At 48.6% G+C, this 20,465-nt stretch overlaps 1 protein-coding gene across 2 annotated transcripts in view; it reads right to left on the reverse strand.

Moving 5' to 3' along the window:
- Positions 1-1,603: 1,603 nt before the first annotated feature.
- Positions 1,604-20,465, reverse strand: part of CPNE7 (copine 7) — a 42,083-nt gene continuing 23,221 nt past the window's right edge. For both annotated transcript variants that reach the window (XM_083456494.1, XM_083456495.1), the window contains 13 exons: positions 19,065-19,139; positions 18,746-18,820; positions 17,798-17,881; positions 16,969-17,058; positions 15,429-15,527; positions 14,799-14,885; positions 13,869-13,928; positions 10,005-10,138; positions 8,131-8,185; positions 7,904-7,955; positions 7,439-7,572; positions 5,577-5,813; positions 1,604-3,230 (listed from right to left, as the gene is read on the reverse strand). In XM_083456494.1, coding sequence (XP_083312620.1) covers positions 3,087-3,230; positions 5,577-5,813; positions 7,439-7,572; positions 7,904-7,955; positions 8,131-8,185; positions 10,005-10,138; positions 13,869-13,928; positions 14,799-14,885; positions 15,429-15,527; positions 16,969-17,058; positions 17,798-17,881; positions 18,746-18,820; positions 19,065-19,139 — 1,326 coding nt within the window. In that variant the 3' untranslated portion in view covers positions 1,604-3,086. The remainder of the gene's footprint in view (positions 3,231-5,576; positions 5,814-7,438; positions 7,573-7,903; positions 7,956-8,130; positions 8,186-10,004; positions 10,139-13,868; positions 13,929-14,798; positions 14,886-15,428; positions 15,528-16,968; positions 17,059-17,797; positions 17,882-18,745; positions 18,821-19,064; positions 19,140-20,465) is intronic.

Below are 20,465 nucleotides of genomic sequence, written 5' to 3' on the forward strand. Positions count from 1 at the left end.
CCATGTTGCAGCCTTGTCATGTTATCTGGTCTCTATCCCCCTGGCTTAGGGGAAGATTCCTCCTTCCCCACTCTAGCCTAGAATGTGGCTTTGCTGGACTCCTCCGACTTGGAACATACCCCAGATGCAGTTCTCACTGCCTCCACTCCGTAAACCCTGTAACTGCAGAAACACAGGGAGCTCTTCGGGGAGGTCGGGGTAAACAGCTTGACCAGCCTGCCTTCAGACGGCCTCAGCATGCTTCTGTGGCAACAGCTCTCCTTAGGTATGGCCACAGTGATCTGTCCAAGGTCCTGAAAGGCCTGGCCTTGCCTGTTGCGATCCTGCATAACTTTCCAGTTCTGGACATGACCCTGTCCTTTTATTATATGCCACAGCTTCCAACCAGCATACCCTGGGAGCCCTGAGTCAAACTAAGGCAGAAGAAGCCTGGCTTTAACTCTATAGAAGGTGATTCAAACTTTTACAAAAAAATATATTAAATGAATAAATCCTGCCATTTCAAACATTCAAAGAAAGGAAATCAAATCTCTGGCTTTGATATCGGGCTCTCTATAGCCGCCAACACTGTGCAAACAGACCTCTGTCTGTTCCTATGTGGCTGAACTTCAAAAAAAGGAAAGGCTGATCGGAGAGAAGCATCAGTGGTTTCAAGCTGGGTTGCCTTTTAGGCTTCCCACCACTTTATTTGTAAAATAGACTGTGGCCTCAGATCCTATTAAGAGGTCGCTGCTTTTCATCTCTAATTGGCATCGCTGGTCTCCAACCAGACATGTCTTGTATGCGTAACTGTCGGGAAACATAGGACCAGGATTTTTTTGATATATATTTTTTTAATGTCGTAGTGAGATTCAGAGCCTGATTAGACCCAGAAAAAGCAACATGGAACAACCAGCATAATAACACAGCAGGGGTGTAATTCTGCACACACACACGTATGCATATGGAAAGCACATTTATTTCAGTGGGAATTTCCAGTCACTGCATATTTTCTGTTGCTTCTTTAAAGTGGAGCCAGTTGTGACATTTAACACAATCTCTTAGGCTTGCCAAGGCTAAAATGCCCACTGTGTAGATATGTCCATACTGGCCACCTCCTGTTGCAAATTCAATTACTAAGCTGCCCAGACATGCCATGGTGTTTTGCTGTCGCGAAAATGCTGTACTGAATAAGCCAAGGTGTTTGCCCCACCAATTATTTGCATCATTGCAAGGCATGCTGGGAAGACGCTTCTGGGGTGACACCTGGCTACTATGTGGGCACCTTCCCAAAAATCACTGCCTCCAGGAACAACTCCATCTAGTAGCCATGAGGGCTATGCTCTGCCTCCCTGGCTGGAGGCAGTTGTTGGAAACCATATGGGTGGAAGGGGATGTCCTTGCGCTTGGGTTCTGCTTGCAGATTTCCCACAGGCACATGCATGGCCACTTTGAGAACAGGATGCTGGACTTGACGGGGCATTAGCCTGATCCAGCAGCTCTTACTGAGCTGCTGCTCCTCTCAGCTCCTGTGAATTGGCCCCAACACCACTACTGTTCAGTAGCCTTACTTTGGGGCACATTTTAACTTTCCACATCAGAAAAAGTGCAGAGAACAAGGGGGAACAGAACATATCCTTTTATTTGGCTGCCTCTTTTGGTACATCAAGTAGATTTGTCATGCAAACCTTAGGCAAACAACAACATCATAGTGAAAGACAACCATGTACCATGTGGAGGAGTAGGCAGAGCTGGGCATGGTGCCTCCACAGGAACCCAATGAACTTCATGCACAGGATGGGATGGTGAAATGGACATAAGTGCAATAGCAATGTATCTGCGGAACCTCTTAAGCCAGTCTTCCTTAGCCATGTATTTCTCCAGACATTTTGGACTACAATTCCCATTAGTCCCAGCCAGCATGGCTAATGGTCAACAATGATGGGAGGTGCAGTCCAAAACATCTGGAGGTTGTGGAAGGCTGGCTCAAGCTGTCCACTGAGGCCACACCCTGCATGCCATGCAGAGGGAGAGCCATACCCCCAATGTCAATGCCCCCCCCATGGTGCTGGGCATCAAGGGAAAGTTGAGGGACTCCAGCTGGCCACTCAAGAGAATCAAGGATGGTTTGGGGTTGGTTTTCTGCAGTTGACATGGCAACAGACAAGGTGTTGAAACAGTTCTTGCGGGGACTCTGCCTTGGCTCCTCTCATCTTTCTTAAACCATGGGGTAGGGGGCAGCTGGCATTATTACAGCAACACACACCAGCAGCCAAGGGGGAAAGGCAGCACCAACTCCAGCAGCACAAGGGAGGAGGCCTTTCCTCTTCTCTGTTCCCTCTCTCCCCTTCCACTATCCTCTCTGCTTCACTAGCTCATCCACTTCCACCAGGCCTCTCCATGGAAGCAAACGGGAGCTGCAGACTCCCTTGCCATAGTTTCATCCAAGAAGAGGGAGGCTTATTCACCCTGGGGGTGAGGGGTAGATGGGAAACAGAAGTAAACAAGGTCAGAACTACCTTCTTTGGGCAATGGGGTGGGGTGGGGGGGACAAAGCCACTCATTCCACCCTCACCCATTAAGCTTTCTGCATCCTTCCCTGCCCTCAGTCTCCCACCTCCAAATGGCCAACAGGGGGAATGCCAGTTGCCCACCCAATGCCCTCTCTCCCCTTTTCCGTAGGTGAGACAGAAGTGGGTCTTCTCTGGTTGTGCTTTAGGTATCTCCTGGGCCAAACCGCATTCACAAGGGAATTTGTCACACTGTGTGTTCTGCCTGGGGTAGTGGTGGCCCTTTTCTTCCCCTTGGGAGAGATGGGTCCTTCTAGAAATCACTCGCTTCTAAGGGGCCAGCTCTGATCTCTTATTGTGCCACTGGGAAAGGGCATGCGAGGGATGTGGTGGTGGTGGTGACAAGCTGGCCTTCTCCTCTTCTTTTTTGGTGGCTGAAGTTTGTCACAGGACCCGGGAACCTTCTATCCTCCCTGGCACTGGTTTGGGCTCCCTTTTCTCTCTCTTTCTCTCTCTTCTACTTCACTGGGGGAAGGAACTGGCAGATGGAGGGAAGACAGACAATGTGGCTGAGGCCCAAAGGGGTGGGGGCCCTTGTCACTGGGGTGAGGGTGAGTTCAGAGTCGGGTCAGGGGTGCTGCCTTTGGGGCATCGGGGAGGTAAGGCCTTGTAGCTGTAATATTCCACAACCTGCTTGGGCACCTCTGCCAACACACATTTGGCCAGGGCAGTCGGGGAGGCCTGGAAGAAAGAGGAAGGAAAAGGTTAGCTCAAAATGCATCAATGGCCATTAGGAAGGACATGTTGCTGCGTGCTGTCACTTTAGGATTAGGAACCTAGGAAACAGCCAGACCATAGCTCAGTGTTGTCTACACAACCAGAGTGGAAAACTGGATTCAACCAGCAGGCAAGATTCCTGATTTTCACCCATTCTGCCCCTCTGGGTGAACTTTAATATGTGAGCAGGACTGCCTACCTGTCAATCACCTGGTGCCACAATGACAACAGGTGACTGACAACCTGCCATTGTTCAAAAGAGGTGGCTGCCACCAGCTGCTTGGCAGATACAGCAGTTTCCTTTTAAGATGCACTTCCCGTGTCAATCAGCTGACTGGGTCTGGAGCTTGCCTTCAAAGGTGTGGTTTACAGAGAGCTCCTATGAAGTCCGTTTTGAATCCATACTGCTTCCTCTGCTCCAAACTGCTTCCTCCAGCCGTCTTGGCTGCACTAGGGATTTCCCAGTGGGGAGCTGCCTAGTATAGGCCATCCCAACATAGCCCCCTGCCAGTGCTGATCAGCTGGGAGCCCAGCTAGCAAAGGAATAATTGGGAGGTCACATTAAGCTCCCCATTGTCCATTTGTAGCTGTATCCTCCCCAGACCTGATGCTACATCAGGTGGGGGCAGGTAGATGCAGCTTGTAGTGAATGACTGAACGAACTAAACGGGGACCTATCCTGGGCCCAGTTAGTCTGCACTGACTGGCAGTGGTTCTCCAGGGCTTCAGACATGGGTCCCTCCTAACTCTTTTTGGAGATGATGGGGATTTAACTTGGAACTTTCTGCATGCAAAGCAGGAGCTCTGCCACTGAGTCACAGCCCAAAAATCACCTCCCCAAAAATCCCTGATGCAGAGACCTCATAGCCTTGCAAGGTCCCCCGCTCCACAGAAGACAAGCCCCTGCTTTGCTGCTTCCCTTCCTCCTCCTGAGCAGAACTGGGAATGTTGCCAGGATGAGGGCATTCTGAGGAAGGGCAAGTTGTCTCCCTCCTCCTTCCCGCAGAGAAGGTCCGCGTCTGCCTCTCTCTCGACTAATAGCGCCTGTCACTTCTCGGCGCTCTTGGCGCCAGGGCCCAGAGGGTTAATCTCGCCTCACAGCTCACTCGGGCTCAGCAACAGACAGCTTGTCTCCCGAGGCCTAAATTACTGACAATCAAGCCCAATTAGGCCTTCGCAATGGCCAAGCGTCTTGTGCCTCCGGCTGCCAGAAATACCCAACTATGGATTTTCCTTTCCGACATGCTGTGGAGTGAGAAAACAGGCAAAGTGAAAGAGAAAACCCCCAGCAGGCCTGTCCTGCCCTGCCCCTATACCACTCAGCCCTCTCCACCCCCTCATGTTTCAGGGCTGGGAGGGTTTCAGGGGAGACACTGCAAGTCACAGTCTATGATAGTGGCCTAGATCACTCTTTCTGCACCATTGTGCTCTTCAGTTGCAAAATCAGGGGTTGGGGGATCCCTTTTCAGTTCGAGGGCAAAAGCAGGCAGAGCAAGAAATGTTATTTTTTTTACCTTTGTAGAGAAGGCTAATTTCTTTCTTCTTTTTTACAACCCAATCATATTTATTTATTTTTGATTGGGGGGGGGGGGAATGGATAAACCACGTAATAAAAAACTGCGAACTCAGTAAACCCATACCCCTTGTGGGGAGACGGAATTAAATAGTTTGCCAAATGTTATTCATTAATTTATCTAAAAATGGGGTGTCTCAATTCGTTGTATCTTATAATTAAGTAGATTTACTGGATACAGTAGATTTCCCCCCCGAAATGGAGATTTTATACTGCAATTTGTGTTATGATACTATAAGTATAATGTGTATATTGTAAATGGATTTAGAACCAGTGTTGTTTACAATTTCTTTTAAAAGTGAGGTGTTTCTTTTTAAAAAAAAAAAACAACCTCTAAGTGGTGTGCATAAAACAATTATTGATAATGCACACATAAACTCAGCAAAATGTTAAAGACAAGTAGGCAGAACTAAATCATATACCTAGGTAAGCTTCCTGGAATAAAAATCAGTAGACTAGGTGCTACAGACACTCACAAACACCTGCTCTACCCTCCACCCAGGCAACCGAGAGGCATGATCAGAGTTCAAGGACACATTTCAGCCAGGCTGGTACTAAGAGGAGTTAGTGTCAGATGTGTTAAGAAGAGGGTACCCTCCAGCCCTGTGATCCTGTAACTCTGGGTTTAGAATCTGTAAGAGATGCATGCAACACCAGAGAGAAAACGAGTCTGTCCTAACAGAGTGGGAGAAAATAGGGGGAAGATACAAGTGTGTCTGCATTGCAGGGCAACTTACATTCTTGAACTCTCGGAAGGGGACAAACTGCACGATGTCACGCAGGACGGGCTCGCCTTTGGGGGAGCGCAGGATGCCATCATCCCCATCCAAGACCTGCATGTCAGTGAAATCGGCGTTGCCCACACCTACGATGATGATGGACATGGGCAGGTAGGATGCCCGGACGATGGCCTCCCGCGTGTCTCCCATGTCACTCACGACCCCATCCGTCAGGATCAGCAGGATGAAATATTGCTGCGGAGAGAGAAAGAGAGAGATAGAGAGATGAAAAGATGAGGGGTCAGGGAAAAGGGAACCAGGAGGGCGGCTAGAAGGTCCAGCCCCAAAAGGATCTCCAAGGTTCATTGCGGGAATTTGGACCACAGTTCCTCATACAAGATGCATTTTATTTGAATGCCACTTTTCCAAAGTTAAAACCATGCTCAAGGTGGCTTACAAATTCTAAAATAAATAAATAAATAAATAAATAAAATAAAAATATATAATCACAAAAATAACAATAGTAGTCATGAACAATGAATAAAAAGTACATGCTGAACAATGTCCATAACCAAAAACCCTAAATATTACCCCAGCTCAAGAGTCTGTTCCACAGCCTCAACTTTTGTAGCTGGAGTCAGTCTTGGCCCCACCATCCCAGGCCAGGTGGAAAAGGCCTGCAAGGCAGGGAGAAGGTCCCCCAGGACTCATAACCAAGGTGGTTTCTGGCCTCTTCCCATAAGCATCCAGCAGGCTGCCCACAACAGAGAGTGCAGCACAAAGACCAAAAAGGAGATGCAGCTTTCAGGGTACCAATAAAAGCCTTGAGGTCACCAGCACAGAGGGTCCCTATGTCCTACGGAAATTGCTGGCCTACAATTCCTCTCATCCTTAGACATTGGCTCTGGGAGCTGCTGGGAGCTGGAGTCCAACAACAACTACTGGGATTCACATCCCCCTGCTTGCTATTCCCTGTCATCACATACACTGAGCCCACAACAGTCTCTGCTTGCCCCCACCCCAAAGAAAGCCCCCTCAGGTTGGCATCCTTCATGCACAGCTCAAACCAAGTTAGGGAAATGCAATTTCCAGCCCCCACCCACCCACCTGAAGCTCAGGCCCGTAACGCCACATTAACTACTGTCACTAATTGATGGGCTCAGCAGCAAAGCTTTCAGACATTTAGCAAGCAAAGAGCTGACATGATCCCTGAAGAATCCAAACTGGCATGTCCCTGGGTCCCAGAGTACTTGGCGTGTGTAAATAATGAAGGAGAATTTAGTTAAAGTCCCTTAGCCTGTCCGGGGCTTTCGTGCATGCATGCAAATGGCCCAAGCAAACCCTCCAAAATGTGAATCCCCCAGCCCCAGCACTCGGTAGATTTCCATCAAGCAGGGCGGGGTGAGGGGGCAGGGCTATGAAGCATCCAAATTCAAGCTCACACACAAATCCTTGAAATTCTGGGGTGAGAGCAGCCTTGCCATCCTAATCGTCTCAGAACATAGGACGGTGCCAAGGCAGAGGAAGGACCAGGGAGCTCAGTGTTGTCTGTGCTGACTGACAGCAACTCTCCAGGGTTTCAGGAAGGATACTTTCCCAGCCCTGCCTGGAGATGCCAGGATTGAACATGGTACTTTCTGGATACATAGCAGATGCTCTGCTACCGAGCTATGGTGAGAAAATGCAGGGAACCTAGGAAGCCACTGGCCCACCTAGCTTAGTACTGCTAACCCTTTAACTGGCAGCAGCTCTTCGGGGTCTTGGGCAGGAGACTCTCCCAGCCCTGCCTGGAGATGCCATGGATTGAACCTGGAGCCTTCTGCATGCAAAGCAGGCACTCCACAACTGAGCTGCAGCCCCAGGGTTGGTGGCCCACTTACGGAGGCTTCCTTTGTCTTCTCCTCGTCCGCTGCGACTCTGGCTACCTTGGAAATGATTGGCGCCACATTGGTTGGCCCATAGAGCTGTATCTTGGGCAAGCAGTTTTGATAGGACTCCACCACGCCTTGGATTCCTAGCATGAAGAGGGAAAGGCTGGGGTTAGGGGTGGCCAGAAGCCATTGCCTTCAGTGGAGCACTGTGATAAGGCAATCTCCAGGGTTTCAAGCAGGAACATTTTCCAGTCCCAGCTGGAGATGCTTCCAGGAATTGAACCTGAGATTTTTTGCATGCAAAGCCAAGGCTCTTCCTGCTGAGCTATGGCCCTCTCCTGAAAACAGACCTGGAAGTGCCAATCCAGGTACAAGTACAGTCCTGATGGACTCAGGGGTTGGGGGGGTGATGGACTAAGGCATTATGGGGGTGATGGAATGAAGACTCCAAAGCAACCCTGGTCAGTTTCTTACCTTCACACTCATCATCATTTGGGTTGAAGTTAATGGCAAAATCATGGGAGATCTGCCCAGGACAGGAAAGACAAACATCAGCATGTATATGAAAGGGATCCACAACACCAGCCCCTCCCTCTTGCACCCTCCTCTGGCACCCTCCCCATCCTCCCTTATTTCCAACCCTGTCCAGGGGCCTCTTTGCCCTCCCAGCCCCATCATTTCCCAGATGGGCCTTCACTTACTTCGTAGTTGGGTGGGATTCTGGCTCCAAAGCCTAAGGCGGAGAATTTCTTATCACTGTGGAGAAGCAGGGTGCAAGGTCTTAGGGTGTGCACTGGAATGGTTTCCCTGCATTCTTGGTTTGGAACCGTAAACGCATGAAAAGGCACCCCAAGAAACCAAGGTCACATTCACACTTTAACACCCACACAATATATTTTAAGCAGATGGCTTGCCCCAAGCTATCCTGGGAACTGTACTTTGTTAAGGGAGCTGGGAACTATAGCTCTGTTAGTAGTGGACTACAGTGCCATGATTCATTGGAGGAAGCTGTGTGTGGTGGCTTTAAATGTATGGTGCAGATGTGACCAGTGACCTCTTTCCTGTTCCTCCACCCACCCACTTCTGGAAGATGCTCAGGGACAGCCCAGGACATCCAGCCTCACCATGTGAGAGGTTTTCCCCATCATCCTTCATTATTGTGGTGCAGAGATGATGTTTGTGCGCCATTCTCCCTTGTTGCTGGGGATGAAACATTATCAGCCCAAGCAGACACAATGGTTGTTTGTGCAACTGTTCTAGCACTGAGGGTGAAACTGGATGCAACCGTTAAATGCATCTTCATTTAATGTGCATTTTTGTAAATGCACACAATAGCTTCTAGGGGGTGGCGATAATTATCAGAAGTGCAGCAGGTTTGAAAGGAGAGTATAGCTTGATGAAAATGGCTTTCCCCAGAGCAGCTAGTTGCATTGGGATGGAACCTGGAACTTTTGTTAGAAGTACAGCAGATGTAAAGGTAAAAAAAAGGTAAAGGACTCCCTGGATGGTTAAGTCCAGTGAAAGGTGACTATGGGGTGCAGTGTTCGTCTCGCTTTTCAGGCCGAGGGAGCCAGCATTTGTCCACAGACAGCTTTCTGGGTCATGTGGCCAGCATGACTAAACCGCTTCTGTCACAATGGAACACCGTGATGGAAGTCAGAGCTCATGGAAACGCCATTTACTTTCCCGCCACAGGAGTTCCTATTTATCTACTTGCACTAGTGTACTTTCAAACTGCTAAGTTGGCAGAAGCTGGGACAGAGCACCGTTGCATGGATTCAAACAGCCGACCTTCCGATCAGCAAGCCCAAGAGGCTCAATGATTTAGGCAACAGTGCCACACACGTCAGCAGATAAGGAAAGGACTAAACTCCTCTTCTCACCTGTTCAGATCTGAAAAATGATCAGCCCCACCCACCCATCAGCTCTCTGCATTATTTTTAAAAAGTGTGCACATTAAATGCAAAGGGTATAGTCCAAAGGCACTGGAGGCCACCCCCATGTTCCTGAAGCTAAGAAGGTCTGTGTCTGGTCAGTGTCTGGATGGGTGAACACCTGGGAACTATCTGTACACTACCTTAGGTTCCATGATGGATGCAAGGCAGGATACAAAGCAATAAAATAATTAACTGAAGATGCATCTAAGACCACATCTCATTTGGTCCTGACCATGTTCTTCAAGACACAATTGTGTTCATTCCAGGGGATGACTCTGGTATACCAAGTACGTTGATGAATATGCTACAGCAGGAGTAGAGAACTGGTGGCTCTCCACCTGCTGCCAGACTACAACTCCCATCATCCCTGAACCCTGGCCATGCTGTCTGGGGCTGATGGGAGCTGGAGTCCAAAATCCTCCTCCTTCTACAAGCTTGGCTGAAAGAGGAGGCAGACTTGTGCGCTCCAAGCCCCCAGGCTCCTCCCCCCCCCCAACACATGGATGTTGTGACTGTTCATGCCCTACTCTCTCTGCCCCGCCCTGCCAGATGTTCTTAGGCAGGGCTGGTGAGTAAGAGGTAAGGGAGCTCAGGTCTGCTCAGGAAGCAAGAGTAGGAGCCAAGACACATCGGGTCACCTGTCATAGTCTTGGCAAATCTCCCCCACGGCTACCAATGCCTTCAGGTATTCATTGGGCTGGTAGGGGTTGATGTAGTGGAGGGAGCAGCTGTTTCGGGGGTCTCCGTTGGAAGCTGTGAAGTCAATGGCCACCTGGGAAGGCAGAAGAGCAGAGAGGAAATATAACACACGAGGATCCTCCAATGGTTAGCCAAATTATCCTCTTGGATAACCTCACATCTGCACTTACCTTTTGCCACATGTTTCCTTCCTTTAAAGTTCCATGTCCGAGTGTTGTCTCCCCCCCCCCCTTTCCCCAGGAAAACACGCTGAATCGGAACAAACAGCAATTCATGTTTTCATTTGTGATGGTCTGCCAGGGTGATTGGGATGGTGGGATTCCAAACTACCCCGAAATGTTACAGATCCTCTAGTTTTGGTTTAAACTTGCCAAAGTCCACGGTCCCCACATCAGCTCTCAGTGCAGACAGGCAACACACTAAGATGCTTACAAGAGCATTTCCCTGCTTCTTTCTCTCAGTTTCACTCAAACTACAGTCTGTTCTTCTTTTACAACACAGACACCTAGATTAAAACATCCCTTTGCTGCGGGTGGGGAGTTCTGTCTTTTGCGCGCACACCCAGAAAATGTTCTAACAATTAGTTCCCATGGAAACAAAATGCCTGCAACAACTGACACGCTTGTGACAAGACTTTTGTCTAGCCAGGAACTGCCTCAGGGCAACCCGCACAGATCGCCCTTCTCACAGATGCCTGATAGGAAAGTCACAACAATTTGTATTTGCCTTAACAAAGCAGCCGCCTCATTCTCCCCCTTGCTCTCCGCTTTCACACCTCTCTCAGCCGAGAAAAGAACAGGCGCTCCAAGTGTGTTTACTGGGTTGAAATAAACCGTTCATGCGGTGGTGCAGACGTGCCGTTTGCAGGTTTATGAGAATAGACCCGTCAAAACCAGAAGCGAGTTAGCAGGCGGCAGATAGATCCCAAAGTGGTAGGCTTGAAGGTGGTAGCCTTGACGATGGCCGCCTCCCACTCAACAAGGCAGAACCAGGAAGCTCTGCTAAGATCCTCACTCCATCTCCAGCTGCAGTGCTTAGCAGTTTTACAAGGAGAGTTTGGAGCAGCCCTGAAATATCTGGCAAAGCCTCCCCAACGCAGCATGCACACTCGGCCAGCCGATGTTTCTGACTATCAGCTTCGCAGATGACTCCCATTTATTGAGCTTTCATCTTGACTTGTTCGCGCAAAGCTGACACCGAGCTTAGAAAAGATCCCGTCCTTACTGAGCATTCCTTCAGATTTCTTTGCGGGGGAACTTCTAATTTATTTATTTAACACATTTATATCCCATCTTTTTCTCCAAGGAGCTCAGGGTGGTGGATATGGTTCTTCCCCTCCCTCATTTAATCCCCACAACAACCCTGCAAGGTAGGTTAGGCTGAGAGGGAGAGGGACTGGCCCAAGGTCACCCACTGAGCTTCATGACCGAGCGGGGATTGGAACCCTGATCTCCCAGGCATAGGCGTAGCGGGGGGGGGGGGGGACAGCTGCCTCCCATCAAGTAAATAAATAAAAATACTTAACTACCGATTGCATTGCAGATAGCTCAGTCCAACTCCTGCCCCCCTCCCACATAAATCTTGCCTACTGCCATGCTCTCAGGTCCAACACACTGTACCAATGAGCTCCCTTCCAATGAGGCATAAAGCATTCATCTTACATTCATCCTGATTTGCCGGCATAGCAGTTAGGCATCTCCCATTGATCATTCATTCATTCCACACTTTTCAAAGCATTTTCCTGTGACTTCCCTAATTGAGAAAAGGGGGTTTCTTTTTCTAAAGTGGATTTGTTGTGTTAGGGTGCTTTAATCCACTGCCCAAACTTAAGCTTCCTCGTAGGCACTTATATTCATCCCACACAGCAGTGAAGCACCCTGTAACTCCCAGAAGCCCCAGACAAGACAGCTGTGCTGCCTGGACCTGATGGTAGTCCTTGTCCGAAACATCTTGAGGGCACCAGGTTGGAGAGGGTTGCTATTTAGCCAAGCAATTTGCTGACTATGGATGTGAAAGGGGCCCAGAGCAATGAGCCTCTTCTCTTCCTTGGAAGATGAAGCAAGCTTGTTTTCTGCTGCTCCAGATGGCAGCACTTGAACCAATGGATTCAAATCACAAGAACGGAGATTCCAACTAAACTTTAGGAAGAACTTACTGATGGCAACAGCTAATAGGCAGTGGAATGCACTGCCTCAGAAGTGGTGGACTCTCCATCATGGGAGGTTTTGAAGCAGAAGTCGGATGGCCATCTGCCAGGGATTCTTTAGTTGTGATTCCTGCATTGCAGGAGGTTGGACTAGATGTCCTTTGGGATCCTTTCCAACTCTACAGTTCTATGATTCCTTCTTCTCCCCTTGCTAAGTAGCTGAATGGATCCATCCCAACCTGATATCTCCTGAAAACTGGCATTTGCCACTAGACTTGGACTCAAAAGGAGGAGTGCCCTCTTGGTGCGCTTTCCCGCTTTGCCCACCAGGGGCAGCACCAAGCACAGCACAGCTTTGTGCCACCTGCTGCTACCATTCCGTTCTTGCTCTGCTGTTCGCCTCTACGCCGCGGCACCAACAAGCAACAGGCCTTGGCACCTCCAGACATGGCGAGCCTCTAATTCCTGGGATCGTTCCCAGCTCGTATCCCAGCGAGCGGAGAGGCTGAGAGCCAGCAATCTGTTCCTTGAATGTTCTAGGATCTGACTCACTCCAAGAAGGAGAGTTGCTCTTTCAAAACGCAATCTGGGCGCTGGTTGTTTTCAAGGGAGAAAAATCTGTGCGAAGCTGCAGCGAAGGCCTGGCAGCAGGGACTGTGAAAGCCCGAGGAGGAAAAGGAGCTGCTCCCCACACATGCCCACCTGGCAGCTCACCAAGGCCTGGGGGAGGATCACTGAAGAAGCCTCCATTTGCAAAACTGCCTGGCCAAGCCTGTGGTTGATTTGCACATGACAAGCTGGCCTGCCAAGGCAAGGGCTGTTTGTGCGCACACGTGTGCAGATAGCATACCCTAAGCCTGTATCCTACAACAGTGTTAGCGACAGCAACCAGGGAAGTGACATCCCCATATGGAGGAGAGTTGACAAGCCTAGCTTTTGCTGAGATCGACACTGCCTTTGAGCATATGCAGTGTTTGGAAGGTTTTCTGTATTTCTATTCTATTGCAATGTGTGGAATATGCTTTTGAACCTTAAACCACCATGGCGATCCAGGACAGTGACAGGCTCCCACGGATTTGCTGCATATGAAAAGGCAGGATGTTGCTGCTTCACATATGGAAATATAAAGGGCTCACTGGTGCCTATTTAGACTGGTAGGGTGGAAGGCAGGGAGGCCAACAGTAAGTGGAAAAAGAGCCAACAACAGGCAGATTCAGAGCCAATGACAGGCAGAGCAAACACATTCTGCTTTTGTTTCCATCTTTCTCCTCCAGGCTGAGCATTGATGCTGGTGCCCATTGGGACTGGTAGGGTAGAAGAGAGGGAGCCCAACAGTAGGTGGCGCCAGAGCAAATGGCAGGCAGAGCCAACTACCTCTAGTTTTGTCCCCACCCTCCTTCTCCCTGCTGAATTCTACAAGGACACCACTTGTAATTGAGGAGGAGGAAACTGATAGGACTGGTTGGAAGTAAGAAGGCAGGCAGGTGGGGATGGCTGGGCATAGCAGTGCCCCATTTGCCCTAATGGACTGGCCTCCAGTGAAAGACACACACTCATCAGAAGACTTGCCTTAAAAACCCAGACCATCCTTATGATGTTCAGTTGAGGCTAGAATGGGTTCACTGTGCAGCAGGGGAAGGCAAGCGTTGCTACTCACCGTGAAGTGGATCTGGCAACCACCCATGATGTAATCCAGGAAGGAGTAGACCCTGTGAATCTTTCAGACAAAGAGTGTGTTAGCCAATGCCATGGGTGGGCATATCCACCTTCCTCCTGCTGTCTTCCAGGCATGAGGAGGCAGCCATTAAGGCTGCACATCCTGGTTGAAGGTGGTGGTGGTGGGGGGGAGAATTCAGCGAGGACCTGGCTTTGCTTACAGCTCAGCAACCCACCAGATTCCAGAGGGGAAAGATTTGGAGAAATTCCCAGTCAGAGATGGGCAAATATACTCCATCTTGCTTTCTCTCCATTTCTCATTTTTCCCAATCTTAAATTCAGTTCTCTGCAATTCCACATCGGTTAGTTTTTGTTTTTTTTAATGTTTTCATCAGCATTTCAGTGTTAATTTCTCCCAGTATATACAACCCTGTATGCAGTTTTGCCAAACGTAAACATTTTTCCAAAGCAATTTCCCCATATGTAATGCATATTTGTATGTTACTTTCACTATCATATGCATTTATATGCATGCTTTATTCTTTTAGATGTACAGTATTTCTGAACACCTTACTTGTTTGGAGAAGTACTTTACAAAATTCTCAGAACTGCGAATTTTGAAGATGACCGTGAATTAGTTTGCTTACTTTTTGGGAAAGTGTAAATGGGGTCAGTTCCCGTTTTAATGCAAACTGAATCAAGTTTCTTCCTCATCCCTACTCTCTGATACTAAACTGACGCAGCCAGACTGGGGGAGTGAAGGGGTAGCCAGCAGCAAAAGGCTCAGCATTTCTGCTGGGTTGCAAAGATGTCTTGCTACCCTTCTATCTCTACCCATGTAGATTTCCCCCTCCCCCAGGCACTGTGCAGCCTCTTCTCTCAGAGGAAAACTGTCCCATCCTGGGTACATTTCCCCCACTGCACAACTCACCTTCAAGTCTAAGAGAATGACCACACCCGAGTTCTTGTAGTTTCGCTTCTTCAGCTTGTACTTCGGATTCATACAATCCCACTGGATCTGATTTGGGGAGGAGAAGCAAAGGTGAGTAGGTGTGCCGCCCTTATGAGAGGTCGGCACTGCTGGGAAATGCAAGCGTTCCCTTCCCATACCAGGTGTCTCCCTTGCAAGCTGCATCAAGACAAGTGGGGGTCTGAGCAAGCGAGATCACAACACCTGGTGCTGGACACATGCTGTGTTCAGCTGGGACCAGGTAAGGTCTGAATGAAAGGGGAACCTGACTGTGTGCATGCCAAGCCTTGGGGCATCCCTCCCAGGGCATGCTCACGCTAAGTCCTCTAGAACAAAGAAAGGGAAAGCGGGTGGGAAGGGCTGGTGCCAAGGGATGGCATGGTTAGGCATCTGCCAAGGGTCCCCAACCCCAGCAGGGCCCCATGGAAAAGAGCCCTTTGCAGGGAAGAGGTTGGCTCACTGGCAGAGGGGCTCCTTGTGGAGCATGTCTTCCTCAAGGGGCCCCCAAAATGAGAGGGGGAACCCTTGTCCATTACAAGCAGATGTGGGCTGCCCCGTGGGCCTCTCTCACACTCCTCTCCACACACCAACCTTGTTGCCCCCCATCGCTGTCTGCATCTCCTCAAAGGTGGTGTAAAATTCTCCGATGAAGTCATGTTTGCCCCGGGAGTCATAGTCAAATACGACGCACTGAATGCGGAGAGAGAAAGAGAAAGAGAGAGAGAGATGCTTAGTGCATGGAAAGGGTGAGCAAGCCCCCTTCTGGTGCAAGGCCCAGTGGTGGAATGGTCCAGGGTTGGAGGCAAGGGTCAAAGATCCATTACTATTTCTGCAGCAGGGTCCCAGCAGAGTTCCAGTCACCAGAATCCTAGAACTGCCCCATCAGCATGAAAGGTGAAATATACTCAGAGTCGCAAAGTGATTTCATGCTCTTTATTGAGCTCATAGCGGTGAGGAGGAATGAATGAAAGTCCCCTCACAGTATCTGCTTTATATACATTATTTACACAATGGGCTGCACATGATTGGCTAATTCCGGAATTCTACTGTAAGCCAATCAGGTTGTGGATTCACTTCTATCTGAAGCATGATTGGGTGGTTCCTGCCAACCAATCATACTGCTGCATTGTTCTAGGACCAATCAGACTGCTGCATTTTGGATCCTATTCAACTCAGTACATAACAAAAGGGGAGCACTGAGAAGAAGCCTTCTCACCCTTTGTGCTGATTGGAGCCAATCAGAGTGAAAGGAGGTGAGTCTGCCACTAAGGATTGGCTCCTAGGGTCACTCTGGAGAAGGCACACAGGAAAAACACAGAAGAGGCTGGAGTGGTGATGGTTCTGGATGCTCCAAAGCTAAGCCTTTTGGAACACTGAAACGCAAGGTGTTTCCCTTTCAAGAGAAAGTGCATGTTCTGCTATGTACAATGAAACTTCATGGAAACCACAACTAGATATTAGAGCACTCTAGATCATTTGCTCATTTATGTGGACAGAAAATAATAGATCTCTCATATATATATATATATATATATATATATATATATATATAAATTTCTGTTTTACAATTTCAAACAAACATTTTACATACTTTAACAAATCCAGTGACATCCATTCTTCTCTTTCCATGGTTCATTTTGCAAATCCTATGTCCCTGCATATTTTACAATGTGGTTTTCCACTATTACATCCATCTAAAATTATTTACTCTGTTGAATTTGTCTTTATGCTGCCAGCGTTTCAACTGTACACAGATATTTTCCATATACTCAAGAAGCGTTTTCCAGCCTTCTTTAAATGTATGTTCTTCTTGCTCTCTTATTCTATATGTTAAATCCGCAAGTTGCGCATATTCCGTCAACTTAAATAATAGATCTCGCTGGAAGGCAGCACATGGAAATCTGCACTGATCATCGCAATGCATCCCTAATGATTGTTATTTAATAATTAAAAAAATATTGCTTGTATACTCTTAGAAGGTGGCATGGCGGTAAGGGGGTGTTGCTGTGACTATCATGAAGGGACCCTGCTCTTCTGAATTCACCCCTGCACTACTGGCATGGTCAGCCTCCCTGCTGAGTGTGCTGTCCAGTTACAGGCTCCCCCCCCCCCTTTACCATTTTGGACTTACCCTCAGCTTCCGCTTCTCTTCACAGCTGCACAGGGAGTTCAGTGAGACTTTAAATGGCTCCCACACAGGACTCAGGTTGTTCTTGACAAACTGCAAAGCACAGGCAGGAGAGGGCTGGTGATTCCTGACAGCAAAGTCTTGCAGAGTGGACTTGTCTTCTCAGGGGGCTGCCTCCATTCTTGACTCCCTTCAAGACTCACCTCAGCTAGAGCCTGAGCATTTCCCCAAACTGCCTGAAGACTTCCTGGCTTGGATTGCATCAGAGGTCACATCCATACCATACATTGGATATGCATGGCATCCTCCCAAAGAACCCTAGGATCCGTAGTTTGTTAAGGCTGCTGGGAACTATAGCTCTGTGAAGGGTAAACTACTGTAGTCTCTTTCTACATTTACGTTTCAGGTTTATTTCCCTGTTGTGGCTTTCACCCCTTTAGAATGCACAGTTCTGGTTTTCTCTCTCCTTGTGGTAGTATTATTGTGGTTTTCTTAAGGCTAGTAGTGCTTTTATAGCCTGCTTCTGTGGACATGAGCTCCCCCCACCCCCGTATCTCTCTCTAAGGCCCTTGTGAAATTCCAGTAAATAAACACATGATTCAGGACATTCCAGTTGCCTCTAGATCCTGAGGAAGGTGTAAAAGAAGTGATCTCACTGCTTGCCCCCAACATTTCTCCAGGATTTTAGAAAGACCAGCTCAAAGATGAATAAAGGAGCAACACACCTGGATCTGAACCCTCATTCTCTATTCCACTCTGGGTTCTCAGTCAGCTGGACAGGAGTGAACGTATTGGGCAATTACACCTTTTGGTCTCTGCTGTACACTCTTACCTCTGTGCGGTGAACCAGCTGCTCACTCCCATCATCATTGATCCGGTAGATCTCCAAAAAGGGATCTGATTTGCTGAAGAGATCCTGTGGGGAGAGAGGGTTTGAGTCCCATGATCTTGATGCCAGGTCATTTATTATTATTGTTGTTGTTGCTGCTGTTCTTTCATGGAGGAGAGGGCTATCGAAGGCTACAAGCTGTGATGGCTATGCTCTGCCTCCACAGCCAGAGGCAGTAATGCTTCTGAATATCAGCTGCTGTAAATCACAGGCATCCATGCTTGCAGGTTTCCCACAGGCATCCAGTTGGCCTGATCCAGCAGGATTCTTCTTATATGCTTAAAGGTAAAGGTAAAGGTACCCCTGCCCGTACGGGCCAGTCTTGACAGACTCTAGGGTTGTGCGCCCATCTCACTTAAGAGGCCAGGGGCCAGCGCTGTCCGAAGACACTTCCGGGTCACGTGGCCAGCGTGACATCGCTGTTCTGGCGAGCCAGAGCCGCACACAGAAACGCCGTTTACCTTCCCGCTAGTAAGCGGTCCCTATTTATCTACTTGCACCCAGGGGTGCTTTCGAACTGCTAGGTTGGCAGGCGCTGGGACTGAACAGCGGGAGCGCACCCCGCCGCGGGGATTCGAACCGCCGACCTTTCGATTGACAAGCCCTAGGCACTGAGGCTTTTACCCACAGCGCCACCCGCGTCCCACTCTTATATGCTTAATAATAATTAATTAGATGTATTATGTTGTTGGCTCCCCTCCGCCCATGGGTGCGTCAATAAAGAGCCCAGAGCCAGACCTCCCAACAGAATGTGGCTAAAAATGGGAAGGCTCAACCACCATGCTGCTTGCTGTGTGTGTGTGTGTGAGAGAGAGAGAGAGAGAGAGAGAGAGAGAGAGAGAGAGAGAGAGAAGGGGGGGGGAGAGATGGGTCCTTTGTGGCCCCTGTTACCTTGTCATCCAGCTTCTTCGCTCGAAAGAACAGTTCCACAAAACCATTGTCCCCAGAAATCTCTTCAGACGTCACCTGTTGTGGGGCGGAGGTTCAAGAGGGAGGCCAGTCAGAAGCCATTTTATTTATTAACTTTGTATATCACCCTTCACCTGAAGATCTCGGGCAGTTCACAGCATAAAAATACAAAATAAAAACATAAAATACCTAATAAAAACAAGAACAAAACCAAAACAAACCCATAATCCCCACAGTGCCTCAGGTCTTGGAGGCCAGAAGGCTGTCATAAAATGTCCGCTTCTGTGACTGAGCTGCTCACCGTAATGGTGGACTTGCCCGCATACTTCCCGTACTTCAGGAACAGAGGCTTGGTCACACGCTTCTGGGCCACAATCTGCAAAGGAGGGCAGAAAGAAAAGATTTGTTTATTTGACCATGTTTTCTGTGCTGCTTGGTTGTAATAAGACTCAAGGTGCTTCGCAACAAATGTTAAAATGAACACGAAAAATCTGTTGAAAACAATCAATCAAAAACCTTTAAAAGATAATGGAGATGAACAGTATGTTTAAAAGAAATCAAAACACGTCAACATCTGTGTTGATAGGCTTGCCTCAAGAATAATGTTGGTGTTGAAAGCAGTCTAGAGAAGGTGCCTGCCTGATGTCAATAGACAGGGAGTTCCAAAGTGTAGGTGCTGCCACACTGAAATTCAACACCACTCCTACTCAGGAGTAGACCCATTGAAGTTAATGGACATGACTTACTTCGGTTCATTAATTTCAATGGGTGGATTTTGAGCAGGACTTAGTAAATGGGGTTGGACTAGATGACACTCGGGAGGCCTTCCAAATCTGTGAGTCTACGAATTTCAATTTTTGTACAAGTGAGGAATGACTATTATACAGCATCTAGAACAGATTGAAGTGATAAAGTGGGCACTATGGGGGTCAAACAATCGCGCAAGTATATCCCACAAGACACCTTCCCAGTGACGCTTGCCTTGGCTCACTAGCAAGCGTCACCTCTTTTATCTCTGCTCTGCAGGGGCCCCAGTGTACCATTCCTCATGCATTATTACACCCTCCATGTGATGCACTGCTTCATTTGGAAGGAGTGTTGGAGTCTATTGGCATATTGGGGTGCAGGAAGGAGCTTGAGGCAGTCCCACATATAACACGTTTCAGGAACCTAACCTAGAGGTTACCAGAGCATAGACATAGACATGCAGTGCATAGTAATGGAGCTCACTCCCACAGGAGGCTGCGGTGGTCACCAACGTGGATGTTTTTAAAAGAGGATTGGACAAATCCATGGAGGAGAGGGTTATCAATGGCTACTAACCCTGGTGGTTATGCCCTATCTCCCCTGTCAGAGGCAGTAATGCTTCTGAATAACAGCTGCTGGGAATCACAAAGGGGGAGAGTGCTATTGCGCTCACTTTCTGCTTGTGGTCTTCCCACAAACATCTAGTTGGCCACTGTGAGAACAGGATGCTGGACTAGATGGGCCATAGGTCTGATGCAGCAGGCTCTTCTTATGGTTTTTTTTAATGGGAAATGATCTCAACACTGGCTCAGGGACCAAAATGGGTGAGTCACACAATGGTTCTGCCTGACAAAAAAGCACAATGAGGGGGAATCCTGCAGCATGCTGGGCGTGGGGGAGACTCAGCAGGCAGACCCGTGGAAGCTGCTCAGAGCCTCAAGATACTTGCTCATCG

The sequence above is a fragment of the Podarcis tiliguerta genome (assembly GCF_965153285.1).
Source record: "Podarcis tiliguerta genome assembly, chromosome: 8".
Taxonomy (NCBI): Eukaryota; Metazoa; Chordata; class Lepidosauria; order Squamata; family Lacertidae; genus Podarcis; species Podarcis tiliguerta.